At 37.8% G+C, this 17,814-nt stretch overlaps 1 protein-coding gene across 2 annotated transcripts in view; it reads left to right on the top strand.

Moving 5' to 3' along the window:
- Nucleotides 1-17,814, top strand: part of STAM (signal transducing adaptor molecule) — a 41,462-nt gene that overhangs the window by 1,429 nt on the left and 22,219 nt on the right. The window contains exon 2 of one of the 2 annotated variants that reach the window (XM_064505977.1): nucleotides 11,822-11,906. The exons of the other annotated variant lie outside the window; for it this stretch is intronic. Coding sequence (XP_064362047.1) covers nucleotides 11,822-11,906 — 85 coding nt within the window. The remainder of the gene's footprint in view (nucleotides 1-11,821; nucleotides 11,907-17,814) is intronic. 2 annotated transcript variants of the gene reach the window in all.

The following is a 17,814-nucleotide window of genomic DNA, read 5'->3' as shown; positions in this document are numbered from 1 at the left end:
ACTGTCTTTTAGTTTATAATTTTCTTGGTGGTAAAGTCAAAAATTTCATATTCTGAAAAGTAATAAATTTTTTTTTTCCTAATGTTTTTGCTGTCTTCTAGTGTAATTTGGCAGCTGAAAAAGAGGAGGAGGTTGCGTGGCTTGCCAATTTTCTGTGAACCATTAGAGAATTGCAATGTTGGTAATATGGAGAATGGTTTAAACTAATAAGCCAGATTAAAAAATGATAGCCAAAGATCTGGCAAGTGTTTACTCTTTTACTTCCAAAGATAGCTATCTAGCAGTGGTGAAGATCAGACTCTTTGAGTGGGTTTAAATAGAGCTAAATCTGGTAGATCATGCTTGTCAGCATTGTAAGTTTTGTAATGCAGAGTAGTAGCACCCAACTGTTACTTGAATGGGTTATTTACTATTTTCTTGTGGCAGAGAATGCCAATGCTGTAACCTTAGCTACTGTGCTTGCCTAGTTCAGTCACCAGTACACCTGACATTTTTCAAAAGCATTATTCTGCATATTGTATGAGCACAAGTAAATAACTACTTAGTCCCAAGTTGTTCTTGGAAAAGAGGATAGTGAGCGAATGGGCTGATTTTTCCCTGAAGAATTAATTTACCCTCCTTCCATTGGCGTCTTTTCTTAGGGGTCCTGAGGGAGATGTAAGGAGCTGCAGACTGGTTGGTGGCAGCCTCCTGTCAGGGTTTTGCTGCTGCCTTTCATCACTTGACTGGATTTGTGCCAAGGAGACGGGAGCAGCGAAGTCTCCAGGAAAGAGTCCCCAGGCCCTTCTTCCTCAACGCCCTTCGGGAACGTGCTATTATCTGGATGAACTTCTTGGCAGGCTTCATAAGATATGTCAGCTGTAGAGCAGGCTCTTGTGTTCTCGGGAAACTTCCAAAAGTTGTCAAGCAGCGGTGTTGTTTTGTGATTCTTTTTTCAGAATGAAAGTTGAGTGCTCTGCTTTTGCTCTTACTCTGCAAAAAAGTTTTCCTTTGAGAATCAAGATTCCTGAAGGAGGAAGGCAGTCAAAAGCTGTTCATAATCTCTTCATATGAAGCTGGATGTTGGTGTAGATGATAGTATTTTTACTGTGATAGCTGTGCATTCCCAGCTGCTGGACAATTAGTACAGTGTAATAGTTGGAAATGACTTTGGAATCGTTTAGGACAATGGATTGCAAGGAACTCATCTGGGACTAAATTGTTTTCCATTATTTTGAAGAGCGTAAGTATGTCTAGGTTCAGAAGGAGAGATATCTTGGTCTCTTCGGCCAGTCATCAGCATCTGCCCAATCCTATTAGCATGCTGATGGTATGGAAGCTGGTCATTCATGATAGCTTACCATTTAATATCAGCTTTGTACAGAGATTTTGAGGGGGTACACCTCTTCTGTAGGTGCGACTGGCAAGAGAGTGTTGTTAAAGACTATGGTTAAAGTAATAGTATTAACAAACATTGTTAAGGTGCCCAGAGATTTGAGACAGTAAGCCACTGTCATCTTCAAAGAGTACAACTCTCTGGATGAAGTCCAAGTAACTTCTAAACCCCCTTTCTACCATATTTAGGAATATTTTAACAGAAAGGGATGATAATCAGGGGTGATATAAGTCTGTGAATTCACAACCAAGTTTGGGAACCTTCAGCAGTGTGTCCAAGTAAAGAACATAGTATCCGAATTCAGCAGAAGGAAGCAACTTCAAGACACTGTGTTTCCGAGGATATGTTGAAAAGGCTATATGCTCAATTCAGTAGGAATTAATGATTTTCTTATTTGATGGGAAATCTGCTTCTGCAGTATTTCGCAACTTTAATCATAAGGTTATTCCCAGAGAATTGCTCCTGAGAAACTCACGTTTATCTGTGAGCTTGATATAGGTGAGATAATGGTGAAATGTGCTTTGAGAACCAAAAGACTGGCATGATAGTTTAGTTAGTAATGTAGCAGTGGTTAGGCTAGATTTGATAAAGAACTTACTGCAGAAGAGGTTCTGAAATGTCTTTTGGATCCTATCCCAAGAATAAAATCTGCAACTCTGAACTTAATGTAGTGCATACTTTACAGTGCTTGCCATCAAAAGTTAGAATAATAAACTTAGCCTGTTGTATGCAGAGAATTGGAAGAAAATTCTTTACCCCATCCTGTAAGCTTATTATTTCAATATATTTTCAATATATTTTTGAAGTTTAAAAGGCTGCAGTAAATATGGATCCTGATGTCCTGTTGTCATAAATTCACACACAATATTAAGAGGAAGTATTTAGAAGACAGTGTCTTTTATTCTAAAAGACCGATCTGAACAAAATGCCCACTTTGGGGGTATGATCTTTTGGGTCGATCATCACTCAGTCATGTCGGGAACATTATTGGAAGTAACTAGTTCTAATGATTTTCTCCCTAACGCACAGTAACAGATGAAGGCACTTCTTGCATTTGCTTTGTGTGCTGAGCTTGTTCTGAGTGTAGCTGGTGTAATGGTTTGGGGCATCACAGGAGTGGTAAGAAAGGAGAGATTCAGGTTTACTATCTACAGTAACTAAGCGTGAAGTTTAATTATGTAGTAGAATTTTCAGTATGATGTGAGTTACAATAATTTTTCCCATATTTTCATTAACTGTAGTGATTATGCATCGTTTTATGCTTAAACTCTTTTAGATTTTAAGTAATATGTATCAATTAAATATTGTAGATGATAAGGATGTTAAGGTACCACTGCATATAGTGATTAGAATATAACAAATGTTTTGATCAAGATTCCAAGGTGCAGTTTCTTGTGATAAAATACTTCTGCTGTTTAAACTGGTTACTCCTTATATTTATCCTCTTCGTTAGTCAGCAACTTCAAAGCCAGCGAATTATGTATCTCTGTGAACTAGACTTTTCTCTGTTTAGTCCAGGTTTGCCAAAAGGAGGTAAAATTGTTGCAGAGGAGACTTTTGACCCTGGAGAATTATGGAGAATGCAGACTGCAAGTTAAAGTACTTATAGTTGCAAGGAAAGATGGCTTTCAGGTATTGGTCCAGCTTGTCATGAGGCTGACACTTTCTTCTTGAGTTGGTGTACTGCTTTTCTCAGCACTGTTTTAGGAAGAAGGATATTAACTGTGAGCTAGCAGGGAGACTGAGTAGAGAATCTGTAGGAAAGAAGCTATAGCCACCCTCTTTTTCAGTTATTTATAATGCATCTGAAGAAAAAGAATTTCTCACTAAAGGTACATTTAGTGTATGTTCGCAATGAAAAAAGGCAATGTTGACAGGATACAAATGAGTGAAATCTCTTCTGTATATAGCCAACAATTATTTCTTTTTTGAATTATCCCTCTCTGGAAGTGAATCACCAGACTCAAGTTCAGCTGGGCTATTTGGAGCAAGACAGTGCATTCCATAGGCAAAGGAGTTTTTTGTAGACTCTGCTTTCTCAGTAATTCTTTTTCTCTCCTCCCAGGGAGGAGCTGTCATTTTAAGTGCTTTCCGTCCTCTCAGCTGTGGCAGTGTGCATTATAACATCAGTATTCAGAAGAATCAAAGTGGTTCTCCAACATGCCAAGTCTGTTAAGTTGATAAAAAAATAACACTGTGTATTTGATGTGGATAGCTTTATGTTTTGCTGATCTTCCTTCTTCTGAAATGCCTCTTCTTACTGTGGCTTGATATGTGGGTCTCTGCAAATAGGTCCTGGCACCATTTGTTCATATTATTTGTCTGTGTTCTGCCTTGTTTACAGAGTTGCAGTCATCATTCTCATATATCTGTAATGTGCTCATCTTCCTGCTCTGTCGTAATATCTCTAGGTGAAACATAGGTCCATGGATTTGGTCTAGTTTGCCGTAAAAGGTCTAAGTTATTCTTGGCCAACTTGTCTGACTGGTGTTTTCAGCGTTTTCTTACCAGATCTTGAGTGCCTTTGTCTTCCTTTGGTACAGCTTACTGAACTGAGCGATGCCTGTCTTGGCTAGGCTGTCTCCTACGCTTGATCATATATAGAGTCTCCTGAAGGAATGAGTTGAGGTGGCCTCCCATCAGCTCAGTCACCTGCTTTGTCACTGCTCAGTCACTGCTTGCTTTGCCTCAGACCAGTTAGCCCTCCTTTCGTAGGAGGCCTTCTGCAAGGGCTTCCATAAGGGCTTTTCATAAATACTGTAGATGGGAATGTGGTTAAGCTGCAGCTGGTTAATAGCTTTAACCTCAGCTAACAATTTGAAGGGAAATTCAGGAAGCTATTCCTGTAGGTCACTGCTTGAGATTGTAAATAAAGACTGTTTATATTGCTGAGCCTATCTGAATTTCTGATTTCTGGCTACACTGGCATTGCTTGTTAGAGGTTATTTTCAATCTTGCCTATATGGAATCTGCTTGGATGTATTTTTCTGTGTGGTTCTGAGCATATGAGTGAAATGCTGAGTGGTTAATATGAAAGAGGTGTTTTTTGTAGAATAAGTGAACACATGCAGGATTTTTTTGTTCATCATTTTTGACAAGCAAAAAGAGCAAAATTTAATTACCTTCATTCCAGTGATAGGGAAAGAAAAACTTGTAATCCATTTCAGTCTTCCAGGACTCCTTAAACTATTAAGAGAGGAAACAGTTACCAAAATTCTGAAGTATTGTAAAAATACAGGTGTATTTGTGCATATATAGATGGGGGGAAAGAATTATTTATTTTGCTCTGAAAAGTAAATGAGACTTTCTGTGGAAGAGGGTGAGAGAAGGCTGAAGGGAATGTCAGATTTGTTGTCACTTCTGTGATTACTTTGGTATAGCAGATCTTTGAGGTTCTTTTTTTTAATGGTGCTAGAAACTGGTTGTAACTGTGTTTTGTGAGTGAAGACTTTCTTTACCCAATCTTTTCAATTATGACTTAAATGGAATACTGAAGTCCTGAATAATTGTAGATGTATGACTGGTGAAATGGAAGTATATCGTGGACAGAGTAAGAGTAAGTGCTGACTGGAATGGCTAAAACCCATGGTTTTACTAGAATATTTTAGTAATTTATACTCACACTGAAGCAGTTTAAACAAGTATGTTTTAAGTGTTGGATTGGGTTTTTGTTGTTGTCTTTCAAAATTCTAGGTGGCTTTAACATCTTGGAGATTTCCTAGCAGAAAAATAACTGAGTTCTAGGTTTTGAATTTTTTTTTTTAATTAAATGCCAGTAAAATCTAAAGCCTAGGTAACTTAAATCTGTCTACCAGCAAGAGTTACCTCTTGGAAAAAATAGCTTCGTTAGCAACGGGCAGTTAAGCTTTCTGCCTTATGGCATGCATCACGCTATTCACTGTAGTATCTGAATGTTGATCAGTGTATTTATTTTATCCTACCAAGGCAGAAAAGTGCTGTTGTTAAGATGCAGAAAGAACTACAGAAGAGAATTTAAGTGACTTGCATGTACTTGCATGGAAAATCTGGTAGGATGTGGCAATAAGATTTTTTTTCTTCTTCTTACCAGCACCTGAGCAGTCAACCATTAAATTTGACAGTGCTGTTTTTTCAGCATTTACTACTTTTATGTCTGTTTAATAGAACTTTCTAAACCTGATGATAAACTTGTTTTAGGACATAATCATTTCTGAGAAGGGTTTACTTCTTCGGTCCTTAAGTTGTCAGTTGTAGCTGTGTTTTGGACATAATCGGGAACTTCAAACAGAATCACAATGTAAATATATAGTTTTCGCTTTGGTTATAACTTTTGAATAATGCACAAAACCAGAGGAGAAAATAGAATTCTATAGATGCCTCAAGACTTTTCAGGTTTATATAAACGAGAGGGAAATGTGGGCTTAACAAAAGTGTGAGACTTTACAGCACGAGAAGAGGCTGGTTTACCTAGGTACCCCAAAAGCTCAGAAGTTTGTCAGACTCCTTGTATTTTGGTGATGGTTTTTCTAGAACTCTGTGTGTAATGACTGGTTGGGCAGTGGCTAAATACAAATTATCAGCATTTACTGAATAATTGCTAAATACTGTTAAAAATGGAACCATAGTAGTTGTTTTTAACAATGAGGATATACCTTATCAGCTGTACCTTATCAGCTAGATATTTATTTCTGATAACACGGTGTTTAACCGTAGCAGTTTTTAATGATATGGAGCGGAGAACGGTTGATTATGGATTCATAGTTCTTACAAAAGGTTTGTGAGAAACAAAACTTGTTTGCCATTTTATGCTAAAATGTCCTAAATGGTTGTCTTGATTTTTTTATCATACAATTATTTATTATAATTACATATATTTATATACGGAGGAAAATATTTCATTTAACCGTATTTACTTGGTGTTGATTTACTTATGGCATACAACCCTTGGTCCGTTACATGGAAAGTGACGTCTTGATCCACTGATAATCTGTGCAGAAATGTACATAAACACCAGACCTTTTAAAAAAATGCAACAAAACAAACTCTCGTTGGTGCCGTAGTATATATTGCAAAGCATGTCCACCTTGTAGGTTAGCGTTTTTTGCTGTTTAGGTTATAGAACAGAAATACACTTCTGAGTCCCAATGGCATGGCTGGCATTGATTCCCATGCCCCAAGCTGGTTGACGTAGGAAACATAGCACTGAAAGAAAGACAGATACAGAAGCACTGTTGCTGCTGAATGGAGAACTCAACGTTCAGTATTTAACGTTCTTGAAAGTGGTGGGTGATTTTTGGCCATTTAGATCCCTATATGACATATTAGGTGCTCCATTGTTAAAGACTAATATTGAACACGTTTCTGCTTTATGTTGCACTTTTTTTTCAGAAAGCTCTGACTATAGTAGCATTAATACCATCTTAATGAAGGGCAAGGAAGAGTCTGAGCACCTTCAAGGAAGCTTTCAGGAGGCAAAGGTTAGATTGAACTTCTGTTTTAGCTTCCAGAGTTGGGGGGGTTTCAGTCAGAAAGGCAGCCAGTGAGGTTCAGTGCAAGAGCCCATACACTTTCACCAGAACCAAAACGTAAGTAAGGTAACTCATATCCAGATCTCCCTGCCCTGGTTTCTGGTCATAAGGTGTAACTCCATCTCCCAAGTTTTGATACTGTATCTCGGTGAAAATAGATAACATTTATATTCAGGAATGTTGTTTTCTACAAAGTATGTGTTGTTCAAGTTTTTATAAATTTTGTTCAGAAGTTTAGCTTAAAAAAAAAAAACCACTCCAGCAAATGATGATAAAATATGTTTGAAAGCATAGTTTCAGCTTCTAGGTATTTCTTTTTAAGGAGATAACTTCCTAGAATTTTTTGAGAAATTTTGAAGATACAGACACACTGACATTTCTGTCAGAGGAGATGCATTTTTCTCCAGAACACTTAATCCTTTGTTTTATAGCTAGTTTATTTTTATATTTACTTTATAGCCAATTTATTTATCATTATACTGTATGGTTGAAGCACCATTTCTGACTCGGGAGTTATGGAGCTGTAAATTGTTGGTCGCTGAACGGTACTGTAGGAAAGTATAACTATATATATACTTATCTTATTCTTTTCTATATTTTCCTAGGCATCTCTTTCCTTAGGTATGGAATGTGTTAGAAAATGACATTGGGCAAGATGGAGTTCGTCTCCCAGTGTGATTGGTCTTAGGAGTAGAGAGGACATGTAAGGGGAGATGTACCCATGCTCTGTGCTTTGCAAGCTGGCTTAAAACTGTAATGTATTAGTTTCATGTGGGTTTCTTGTTTTCCAAAGGCATTTAATAGACTGTTGACATCCTTTAGAAAGGTACTATCATATTGTGCAGAATCATAAGCAGTGCTGTCCGAAAAGTCCATAGGTCTAAGTGTTCTTTTCCTCTGAAACAGTAGCTTTTGCCACTTCCCATGTCTGTCTCTGTGGAATTAGCTGTGAGAAAATAATTTTAAATAATTCCTAGAGGAAAGAATGAAGGTGAAAGTTGAACACTTGTAATGAAACAAAAGAAGACAAGCAATCCTGTAAAAAATTAGAAACTAATAATTACAATTGAGACAACAGAAGACGTTATAACCTTGCATTGGTTAAGCTGCTACATTAATTTGTAGGCCTTGTTTATGCTAGGAAAACGAATCAGTGATACAGCTCGGCTAGAGAGCGCCCTTTTGGAAAACTGGAGACAAGGTTCAAGAGCGTATGCCTCCGTGTCACGTAGTTCTGTTTTCCTTTGTGTTCGAAATAGCATTAATGAGTTTTTAAAGAACACTGCTTTCATGAGGCAAGCAGCACCATCTTTAAAAGTCATTTTAGTAAAACCCGAAACGTTATCTGATCTTGTATTCAGTAAGCTGAATAAGACATTGTAATAATGATGAGATGGGGGGATGGGGTCTGAGGTAAGCATTAATATTGCTGTGACAGAATTATTTTTGATCACAGAGATGGAAGATGAAGAAACATGTCAAGTTTAATTTTGGGTATCTTTCATCTTCTATGCAACCTACCCTAAGACTGTAAAAACAAATTTCTGTTTTACCTGCCTCTCAGTCCACTTTGGTACTAAGACAGAGGTTGATGGAGACACGTCAGCACTGGTAGGGTGCCAGCTGGTAGTCGGGTTAAGAAAATAGTGGATGTACATAAGACTTTTTGGCTGTAAATGTGTGCCTGACCTTAGAAGTGGGGAGGGTTCATGGGTTTCCAGTGATAATAGTTTAAATAATTTAATTTACTTAACTTCGAGTCATAATTTTGTCTGTGAAACACTGATGCAGCCTAGGAGTTTTGTGAAAGCGTCTTATGTTGCTCCTGATCCCAGAGTGGTGAAAGCTGATAGTCACTCACTAATGCTCTGACAGTGTTATCGGCCATTTTGTGCAGATAGTCAGTGTCAGATAGTGTACTGCTAGTGTACTGCTAGCATTCAGCATGTGGTTAAATTTTAACTGTCCTTGACTGAGACAAAATATAACAAAAACTCTACAGGCAAAAATTTTTACTCCTGTTTTGTTTTACTTTATTTTTTTTAAATGCAAGGGAAATCATAGACTTTTGTTCCTAGGGAAGACAAGGAACTGGGCTTTAGACTGAATTTTGGTAAGAAACTATCTCGCATTTGTTGGTAGAAGAAATATCCTGACTAACAACAGGAGGGAGGCATTGCAAACAAATGCAGTTTTTATACAAGACTAAATTTGACTTCTGAGGAGGGGTGTAACCATGAGAGAAAACATGTAACTGTCCTCATGAGTAGCTCTGCAGAATATTCTTACTGAGAATGAAAATGAAGGTTTTAATTGGTGTGGCTGGTACGGGTTAGGGATTTCGTCAATTCCCGTCTTATTTGCAGTTTCAGCCAATGCTATTTAAATTAGCATAGAGCACAGTTTGGTGTTACTATCAAACCTTAAGCATGCATTATTTTACTTTTTGGTTTGTAAAAGACATAAATTGCCATGCAATTGCTCTCTGGTGATGTGAGGAAAGAAGAAGGGTCAATTGTTGACAAAAGTGAAGGCACTGTCCATTAGAATAAATGGAAAGTCCAGAAAGTTTCAGCTGCATTGAATTTCTCTGCTGTCTGACTGCTAAAGCATATACTAACCAACGTCCAGCGTTTGTCATGAGTGCGCTGCCCATGAGCTCTAAACCTTGCTGGGCTTATGGCCCTGGAGAGCACTGTGTAGACACATTTTGAATGGAGCTGCTCTGGCTCCAGCAGAGCAGGTGCTGGGCTGAGACAGTGAAGGTGGGGGGCGAGCCCCCTCTGCACAGCCTACTTCGGGTGCCTCTGGGCTGCGCGGGTGCTCTGGCAGCACTTCCAGGTTGGGGAGTGCAATGCAGGCACGCTTGAACTCGGTCCACTGGCGCTTGCTCACTCAGGCTCCCTGCTTCCAAAAAGCAGCTATAATGCCCCAGGCTCCAGGCTGGCTTTGCCAGCAGTGCAGCAGCTGTGTGCGTGTCCTGTGATTGCAGAAGACCGGCTCAGCCTGTAGTTGCTCTATGCTGAGCATTCACTTGAGGTGTCTCTCCATGTGTGGCACACATCTTCTGCCTGCAGATAATTTAGAGCTGACTGAACTCTGGAGTAATGAAACAATATTCATTGATTTAAGCAAGGTACAGTCTCATTGTTCTAGTTTCTGTTTTGGCTTTTCTAGTTTGCTTGCTGACTGGATTGTGCCGTTATGCTATTGCTGTCAATGATTCCTTCACAGTTGCCACATTTCTCTTATGAACAAGGTTAAAAAATAAATAATTTTGCTAACTGTTAGCTATGCTAGTCCTAAGCATGATTTGGAACATTATTAGACTGAAAAAAAAATGCGGCGTTTGTTGATTTGTCAGTATTTCTTGCTGTCAGATATTAGCATGGTGTCTACCTGAAGTTTTTGATATTTTTGTTGAATATGACGGTCTTTTGTAATCAAATAAGCTTTGATTCAGTTTAGAGAGAAGAGACAGTGCCTTTTTACTTTATCTGGCAGAATATATAGAATTATGGCTAATTTCCCAATTCTGCTTCACTGTTTTTCTTGCATCAAACAGCACAACTTGCATAAGAGTGATCAAACTCTACCTTATACAACTGGAATGATATATATATATTCCCCCCCCCCCCCCCCCCCCGAAATACTTTGAGAGCATGTAATTGTAAAGCGTTACTTTTGTGCCTTCTAGATCTGAATTAAGAAACTAAACAAGTATAACCTGACTTCAGTTTGTGGGACAGAGAAACTCAGTCATAGAAAACGGGACCATCAGTTTTGGGATGAATAACTTCTCCTAACTTATGGAGATTAGATATTTTTCTTTGTCTTTCTCTCTCCTCCGCAATCTATCAAGTGCTAGGATGGATTAATGAATCCTGGCAGATAAGTTTTTATAGGAAATCTTTGCTTTCCTTGGTAAAACTATCTAAGTGGTCTCTGAGACATTGCCTGAGGCATGGTACCTTTTGCTGAGACACCTTTTGTAGATTAAAAGGCGAACATTGGATGAAGCAGGGATGGGAAACAAAGGTTACCTGCTGTTCTCTCCCTGTATCTCTTTCTGTGCGGAGGATAGAGGAAATGGCTTGTGTGTTCCCTCGTGCTGCCCAGCACTGATCCCCTCTCTCAGCTTTCCATTCAGTTGCAGCATAAGCCCCAGTTTCCTTTAGCATGTTTATTTATTGTTAGCCTAGGTACACAGAGGATCCTTGGGGAAGAAATAATGGGCGGTGTCTCTCCTCTGCTCTGAGCTGGAATTTATCTCTTCTCCACCTTCCCTCTTTTCCTTCACTCTTCCGCAGGGACTCTTCTGTCCTATTCAAGAGACTTAGAAGAAGGAGGCCCATTGGCCTTTATCAGATTAGCTTTGGTTTAGCACTCTCTGTAGCTGAAAAGAGACAGTGGAATATATCATCTAGGGTACAGATGAGAATAGGGAGATAAAAGTCAATTTTAGTGATTATTCATGAGTCTTTGAGGCCTCCTCGTTGACTTGCAATACATATAGAAGAAATGCAAGACTCGGCAGCTTGTGTCTGAGGACGTGGTAAATGCTGTTCCTGTTGTATCTTAGTCTCCAATGAACCAATGCTTTGAGTATTCATATCCTGTTAAACTTTACAGTTCCAAATGGAAAAAAAATCTCTTGATAGCTGATATGACTTTTGTGATATTCTGGGTATTTATTTATTAGTGTGTGTGGGGAAATATGTTTGTTTGAATTTAAATTTATGGTAACAAGTGAACGCTTTAAAATTAAAGAAGTCAGGTAGAACAGTTTTAATATATAAATTAATTAAATATAGGATTTTACTGTGCATTTAGCAGTATGTAAAGAAGTCATATAACAACATGTTTGTCAGTTTTATCTTAAATCCTGTTCTCATTTTTTTTAATTTATATTTTGATTTACTTATGGTTTATTCATCAGAGAAAGCAACCAGTGAGATGAACACTGCAGAGGACTGGGGCCTCATCTTAGATATTTGTGATAAAGTTGGACAGTCACGCACAGGGTAAGTGATTTTAGAGCTTTTTCCCCCCCAAAAAACTTTAATTTTATTATTTTAGTCTTCCATATGAGGACTTCCTAGATGAGAGGAATGAAAATGTTATCTTCTATAAACTTTTGCAACTTTTCTTCAATTAACTTACTACAGAGTGAATTTACTACAAGTACAAGGAAAATGTAAGGATTTTCTGCCCCTATATTTTGTAGTTCTTTCTTTGGAGATACTAAGTGATCTGTTAGAATGAGTATTTGCATACAGCAGTTTTTCACTGATGTAACAAGAAAGTAAGGCAATGTGTTTTAACAGTGTTGCTGTAAACCCAGGAGAAGTCATTAGGGTTTTTTCTTACAGAATCATAATTTAGGTTGGAAGCAACCTTGAGAGTTCATCTGGTCTACCATCTGATCAGGTAGTTGTAGACAGCAATTAGGTTCCCCCTCCTTAGCCTGCTCTTCTCTAAACTGAATCTAGCTCTCTGGCTGTCCTCATACATGGTGTTCTCCAGCCCCCTGACCATCTTGATGCCCCTCCACTGGACTTGCTCCAGTATGTCAATATTCTTCTTGTGCTGGGGAGCACAAAACTGGACACAGTACTCCCGATGCACTCTTGCAAGTGCTGAATAGAGGGGCAGGATCGCTTCCTTGGCCCTGCTGGCTGTGCTCTTACTAATACAGGCCAGGATGCAGTTGGCTTTCGTTGCTGCTACACCGCTGATTCATGTTGCCCACTGGGACCCCCTCATCCTTTTTTGTGTAGCTGTTTCCTAGGCAGCTGGTGGCCAAGCCTAGGAAACAACACAGGCCAGCCTGTGCTGGTGCAGTTTGTCCCAAATGCAAGACCTTGCACTTTTGTTGAACTTAACGACATTCTGGTCAGCCTATTTCTCTGGCGTATTTCTCTAGCCTGTTCAGGTCCCTCTCAATAGCAAGCTCTGCCCTCCAGCATATAGACTGCTCCTCCCTGTTTGAGCAAACTTGTGCAGGCTGTGCTCCCTCCCATGATCAAGGTCACTAATGAAGACATACATTTGGCAGTACTGATCCTTGAGGGACCACGCTAGCTACTGGCCACCTGCTGGACTTTGTACTGCTGTTCACAGCTCTGAGCCTGGCAGTCCAACCAATTTTCCACTCACCTTATCATCCATTTATTCGCCCCATGTTTCACCAGCTTGATGATAAGGATGGGAGACTGTTCAACAGGCTTGCTAAAATCAAAGGTATACAGCCCTCCCCTTGTCCAGACCACCAGTCACTTTGTCACAGAAAGCAATGAGGTTGTATGTTTCTTCCCCCTTGACAAGCTTTTCTCTGTCATTAGGGCTTTGATAATGGGCATTTTGAAAATGTGATATTAAATGAAACATATCTTAATATGGGCTCTTAATGCTTTTTTTTTTGTTGATTCCTTATTGAACTCTCTCATAGGCCTTACACATGGCCTCATTTTTTGGACTCAAAGTATAATTTGAATTAGCAAATAATGCAGTTTAAAGACTTTATAAATACTCTAAATGTATTGAAATATTCAGTGTTGTTTTAGAATTTGGGAGTGTGTTTTGAATGCATCTTCCCCAAGCAGTCTGTCTAACAGTTCACTTTTAAGAAACAGCTTCAAAGAGATATGCCTATTGGTGCTGTTTAGTGAAAGACTTTTCTGAGGAGGACATGGATTGCTTTTTAAGACTGCAGGAAACAATATGGAATGCCAGGTAACAAATTCCCACCTGGGATTTTTGTTCCAAAGGACAGATCAGCAAATAAACTTATTCCTTGGGATTAGAGATGATCTCCAGAGGAGTATTTATGAATAGCATGGCATATTGAGACTCCTGCGCTGTTGTGTAAGGTTCTAGTTAAGATAAAAGCTGGTAAGTTGTTAATAATATTTCACACTAGTCTCTGTATACAAAAGCTGTATTTTGTATCTGTTGATACTGAGCCAATAAAAATATTATTGAAGGATTTCATATTCTATTTAACTGGTGAAAGCTTTTACGTAGGCAGGATTTAGCCTAACAGTGACTTATCCTGAACAGTACTCAAATGTATCTAGCTACAGAAGACAGCTCTTAGGGAGTACAGACAAACCCAGAGATCTCTGGCAACATATAGCTAAATTTCTCTGCAACAGCTGGAATCTTTGTTACAATTGTTTCTTGTATAAAACAGCAGAGGGTTTTTGTTTTTTTCCTGTCTGTTACTTTAACCTTTGTAATACTTAGTCTGCTTGTAGTAGCAGACTACCAGCTGACTCTTCATTTAAAATAGAATTCTTTTAAGACTTGCCGGTAATGGTGGGTTTTTTTGTCATCTTTGTTTTGATAGATTATGTCAAATTATACAGGAAGGTAAAACAAACAAATTCCCCGTTAAGAATTTTGACTCTTCCTAATGTAAATTCCTGTGGCCGGGATTCTAGTGTTCCGTACTGGGATCTACTTTAATCTTTCTTTCCATTAATTCTGACCCAATGCAAGTTCTGTCTTTTCTGGTTCTTGGCGCAAGTTTAGGTTATGTAATCTCTGCTCTATGGATTTTCTGTTGTACCAGTCTAAATTCTGATGTGTGCCGGCGACATTTTAAGCGTAGATAGTCATATGCCTAAAGCTACAGAAGACTAGAAGGACTGTTTTCTTTATTGCAAAAGAAAATGCAATAATTTGTTACACAGTGTTATATGGTGCCTTGTCTCCTTTTGGTCTGCCAACACCTTATGTGGATATAGGTAATTGTTGGAAGCCTATTCAGCTGCAAAGAGGTTTTGTGTTTTCTCCTAAGATAGTTTAGTTACATTTCAGTAACTGAACTTCTAACTGAATTCCTACAGTTGCACTAGTGTTGTGGGGTTTTTTTTTTTGTTTGTTTTTTGGTTTTTTTTTTTTTACATTGACATACCTTGGTAATATAGAACCACCAATAGCTACACAATTAATCTTTCTTTCCTTTCCTTAATCCAATCAAAAAAGGTATGCTGTTTCAGCAAGTGAGAATTCCACTGAATCTGTTTCTTTTGACTGTTTTACAATGATCTAAAATTTGTTTAACTATGAGACTTTTTTTTTAAAATCTGTAGATTTGTTCTAATAAGTAATACAGCTCTGCAGTTGCATATGATAACTGAGCTCTTTTTCATGCCATTTTTGGGGAACATTGGTAATGTTCGAAAGTGTTCAGTGAGCAAGTCTGCCTTTTCAACACAAAAACTTGATTAAAACAAAATATGAAGTTTTACCATTAGAACTGATAAGCTTTTCTGTTCTTATGCATCATTCTTCAAAACTTGTTTATTTCAAAAGCTTTGATCATCTTTGACTTGCATATTAAATTATCTGACTACAGGAAAGGTGTAGACACTGTGTACTGTTGATTTTCTGCAGTGAAAATGCTTATACAACTGGATCTGCAGTTTACGAGCTCTTAGTAAAATAATGTTATGAAATTGGAATGATTCATTAAGTAGAAAAAAAGGGAAAATTAAAGGCCATGTGTGATATGTTTTAGCGTGGAGCACCCCTCTCACTTTCCCTCTTTGTCTTCCACAGTCAGTTCTGGTTCAGTGTTAACCAGTTCCTGAACCTCATTCTGCTGGCATTTGACGTTGAGATGGTTGTACCTTTTGCATTTATGTATTAAGTTAATAAGATATATCTGTATTTGTTTTAAACTATCACTACTGCAGTTTTTCTCTGGCAATGTTACTTAATAAAAATGACAGGCTGAAAAAAGGAAGTTAGTGTACTGGGAGAAGACTTCAGTACTGGAGAAATTAGAAATGTTTAATGTAGCACTCTATTTAGCGTAACAAATATAACAAAGAAAACACTCAAGAAGAAACAAAGAAAAGCATCATTCACAAATGGTTGTCTGTTATCAGTGTGTCTAACTCTGACCTGATTCCTTATGGCTTCACCACTGCCTCAGTGAGTCAGTGTTCTGCTTAGATGGTTCTCCTTTTGTTGTTTTCATGCCTGCTCATACCAAAGAGGACAGTAAGATTGCTTCTTAATAGTCTTCTAAACTACTTCCCCCCCCTCCCCCACCCGTCCACTAAAGTTGCCCCATATAAGTAGTGTTTTACATAGTTAGAGCTATGTATATTTAACAGACCAAACATTAATCTCCCACTAGTTGTTTCTAACAGTAGGGAGGAAAATTGGGCCACCTGTGTAGTCTTCATCCCCGTAGTCTTTCATCTCAGATAATAAAATACATTTCCAAAATTGTGAAGTGTTTTGTGCAAAGTAGTATTTCAGATTCCCGTTACTGTTATATTTGTCTTGTGAAATAAATATAATAAAATTACTTATCAAATGCATTATTTTTACTTTATAAAACCCAAAATGAAATTTATTGTGAATGTTTTCTGGATATGTGAGTATATAATACTGTTGCTTCTATCTTACCTTGCCCTATTTTCTCCCTACTGGTTTGTTATTCCTGATCACTGTGCTGCCTCTGAAACTTGGATTATTAAACTGTTGGAACAGAACTGTGGCCTAATATTTGTATAGCATGCTCTGGAGAGCTGTTTAAGAAATTGCCTAATAAATAGAATTGTGTTCATGTGGGATGCATGCCTTTCCTCTGATTACTAAATAGTGCTTCTCATAATTTATAGACTAAATTATATAATGAGTTATTTTGAAGTAAAAATAGGATTTCAGTGCTGTCTAGAATAAGGTTTCCTAGTCCGTGAGACTAAGCATTGGTCAGCCTGGTGTTTGATATAGATGTAATAAAAAGATTTCTTTTTAAATGTTTGGGCATGTTAAAACATTTAATAGGTGCAATCACTGAGTGTTAAAAATATATATTTGTCCATTTATCTGGAGCTTCTATGAATTACTGAGTTATTTTACCTTTTGAACTTTGTACTTGACAAACATGGAAGATCACTTGGTTTTGAGGTTTTCCTGTTACTTTATATTTTTTAAATAAGACTTTGGATTTTCTTTTGTTTTATTAACCTTAATAGGAGAGGTTAAGTTAATGATCCTGTTTCTGGACCACTAAGCTTTTGACCCAGCACCCTACCTTTATAAATACTGGCTTGACATTAATGGTCATACTGTTTTTGTGCTTACCCTCCTAACACATTAATAGGCCTACTCACAAATTAATGGTTAAAAATCAGTTATTCCTGAAAGGTTTATCGTGTATTTTTTCCTCAAGTAAAGTGAACATATGAAGAGTCTTAGATAATGAATAGATAATGGACAGTCTTATAATCTTCATATCTGTTTTGGACTGTTAAGAGTAGTAAGTTTGACTTATCTATTCATCAGCATAAGTAAAATAATCAGTTATATGAAGGTATAAACTGAGTAATATGTAGTCTTACTATGTGGCAGCATTTTCTATAATTAGTGCTACTAAATATGAGGTGGATGTTTCTGTAAAATATAGACACTGCCAAATATAGTGTAGCCAAGCAGTGGTGTAATGTATACCTAAGTTTCATGTTAGTTCTTGGATATCAGTGCAACAGCAAACTAACTTTGTGTGTGTGTGTGGAGGGGGAGTTACTGTAAATATTCCAGAAATACGAAAATCTCTTAGTTGAAATTCACATTTCTTTTCCCCCTCTTTTCCTGCTTTTGCCTCCCTCAAAGGAAAAAAGAATCTATTCAGGGTTATTTAATAGATAATGCTTGCATGCCAGGGATACTTCTACCTCAGGCTCGCTCAGCCTGCAACCACTCCTACAGACAGAACAAACAAAAAAGGCACACAGGTTTTGATACACCAAACTGTCTGAGACTTCCATTTAAATTGTTTCTTAAATTTCCTGTTGCTGTTATTTCTATCTACTACAGCATAGATAAAGTCGGTGTTCTCTATTTAATAGTTTTGAACCTTAAATACAGAATTCAGGTACATTCTACATATAACTGTATAAAATACTG

This window comes from Dromaius novaehollandiae, chromosome 2 (assembly GCF_036370855.1).
Source record: "Dromaius novaehollandiae isolate bDroNov1 chromosome 2, bDroNov1.hap1, whole genome shotgun sequence".
Taxonomy (NCBI): domain Eukaryota; kingdom Metazoa; phylum Chordata; class Aves; order Casuariiformes; family Dromaiidae; genus Dromaius; species Dromaius novaehollandiae.
This window is presented reverse-complemented; position numbering and strand designations above follow the sequence as displayed.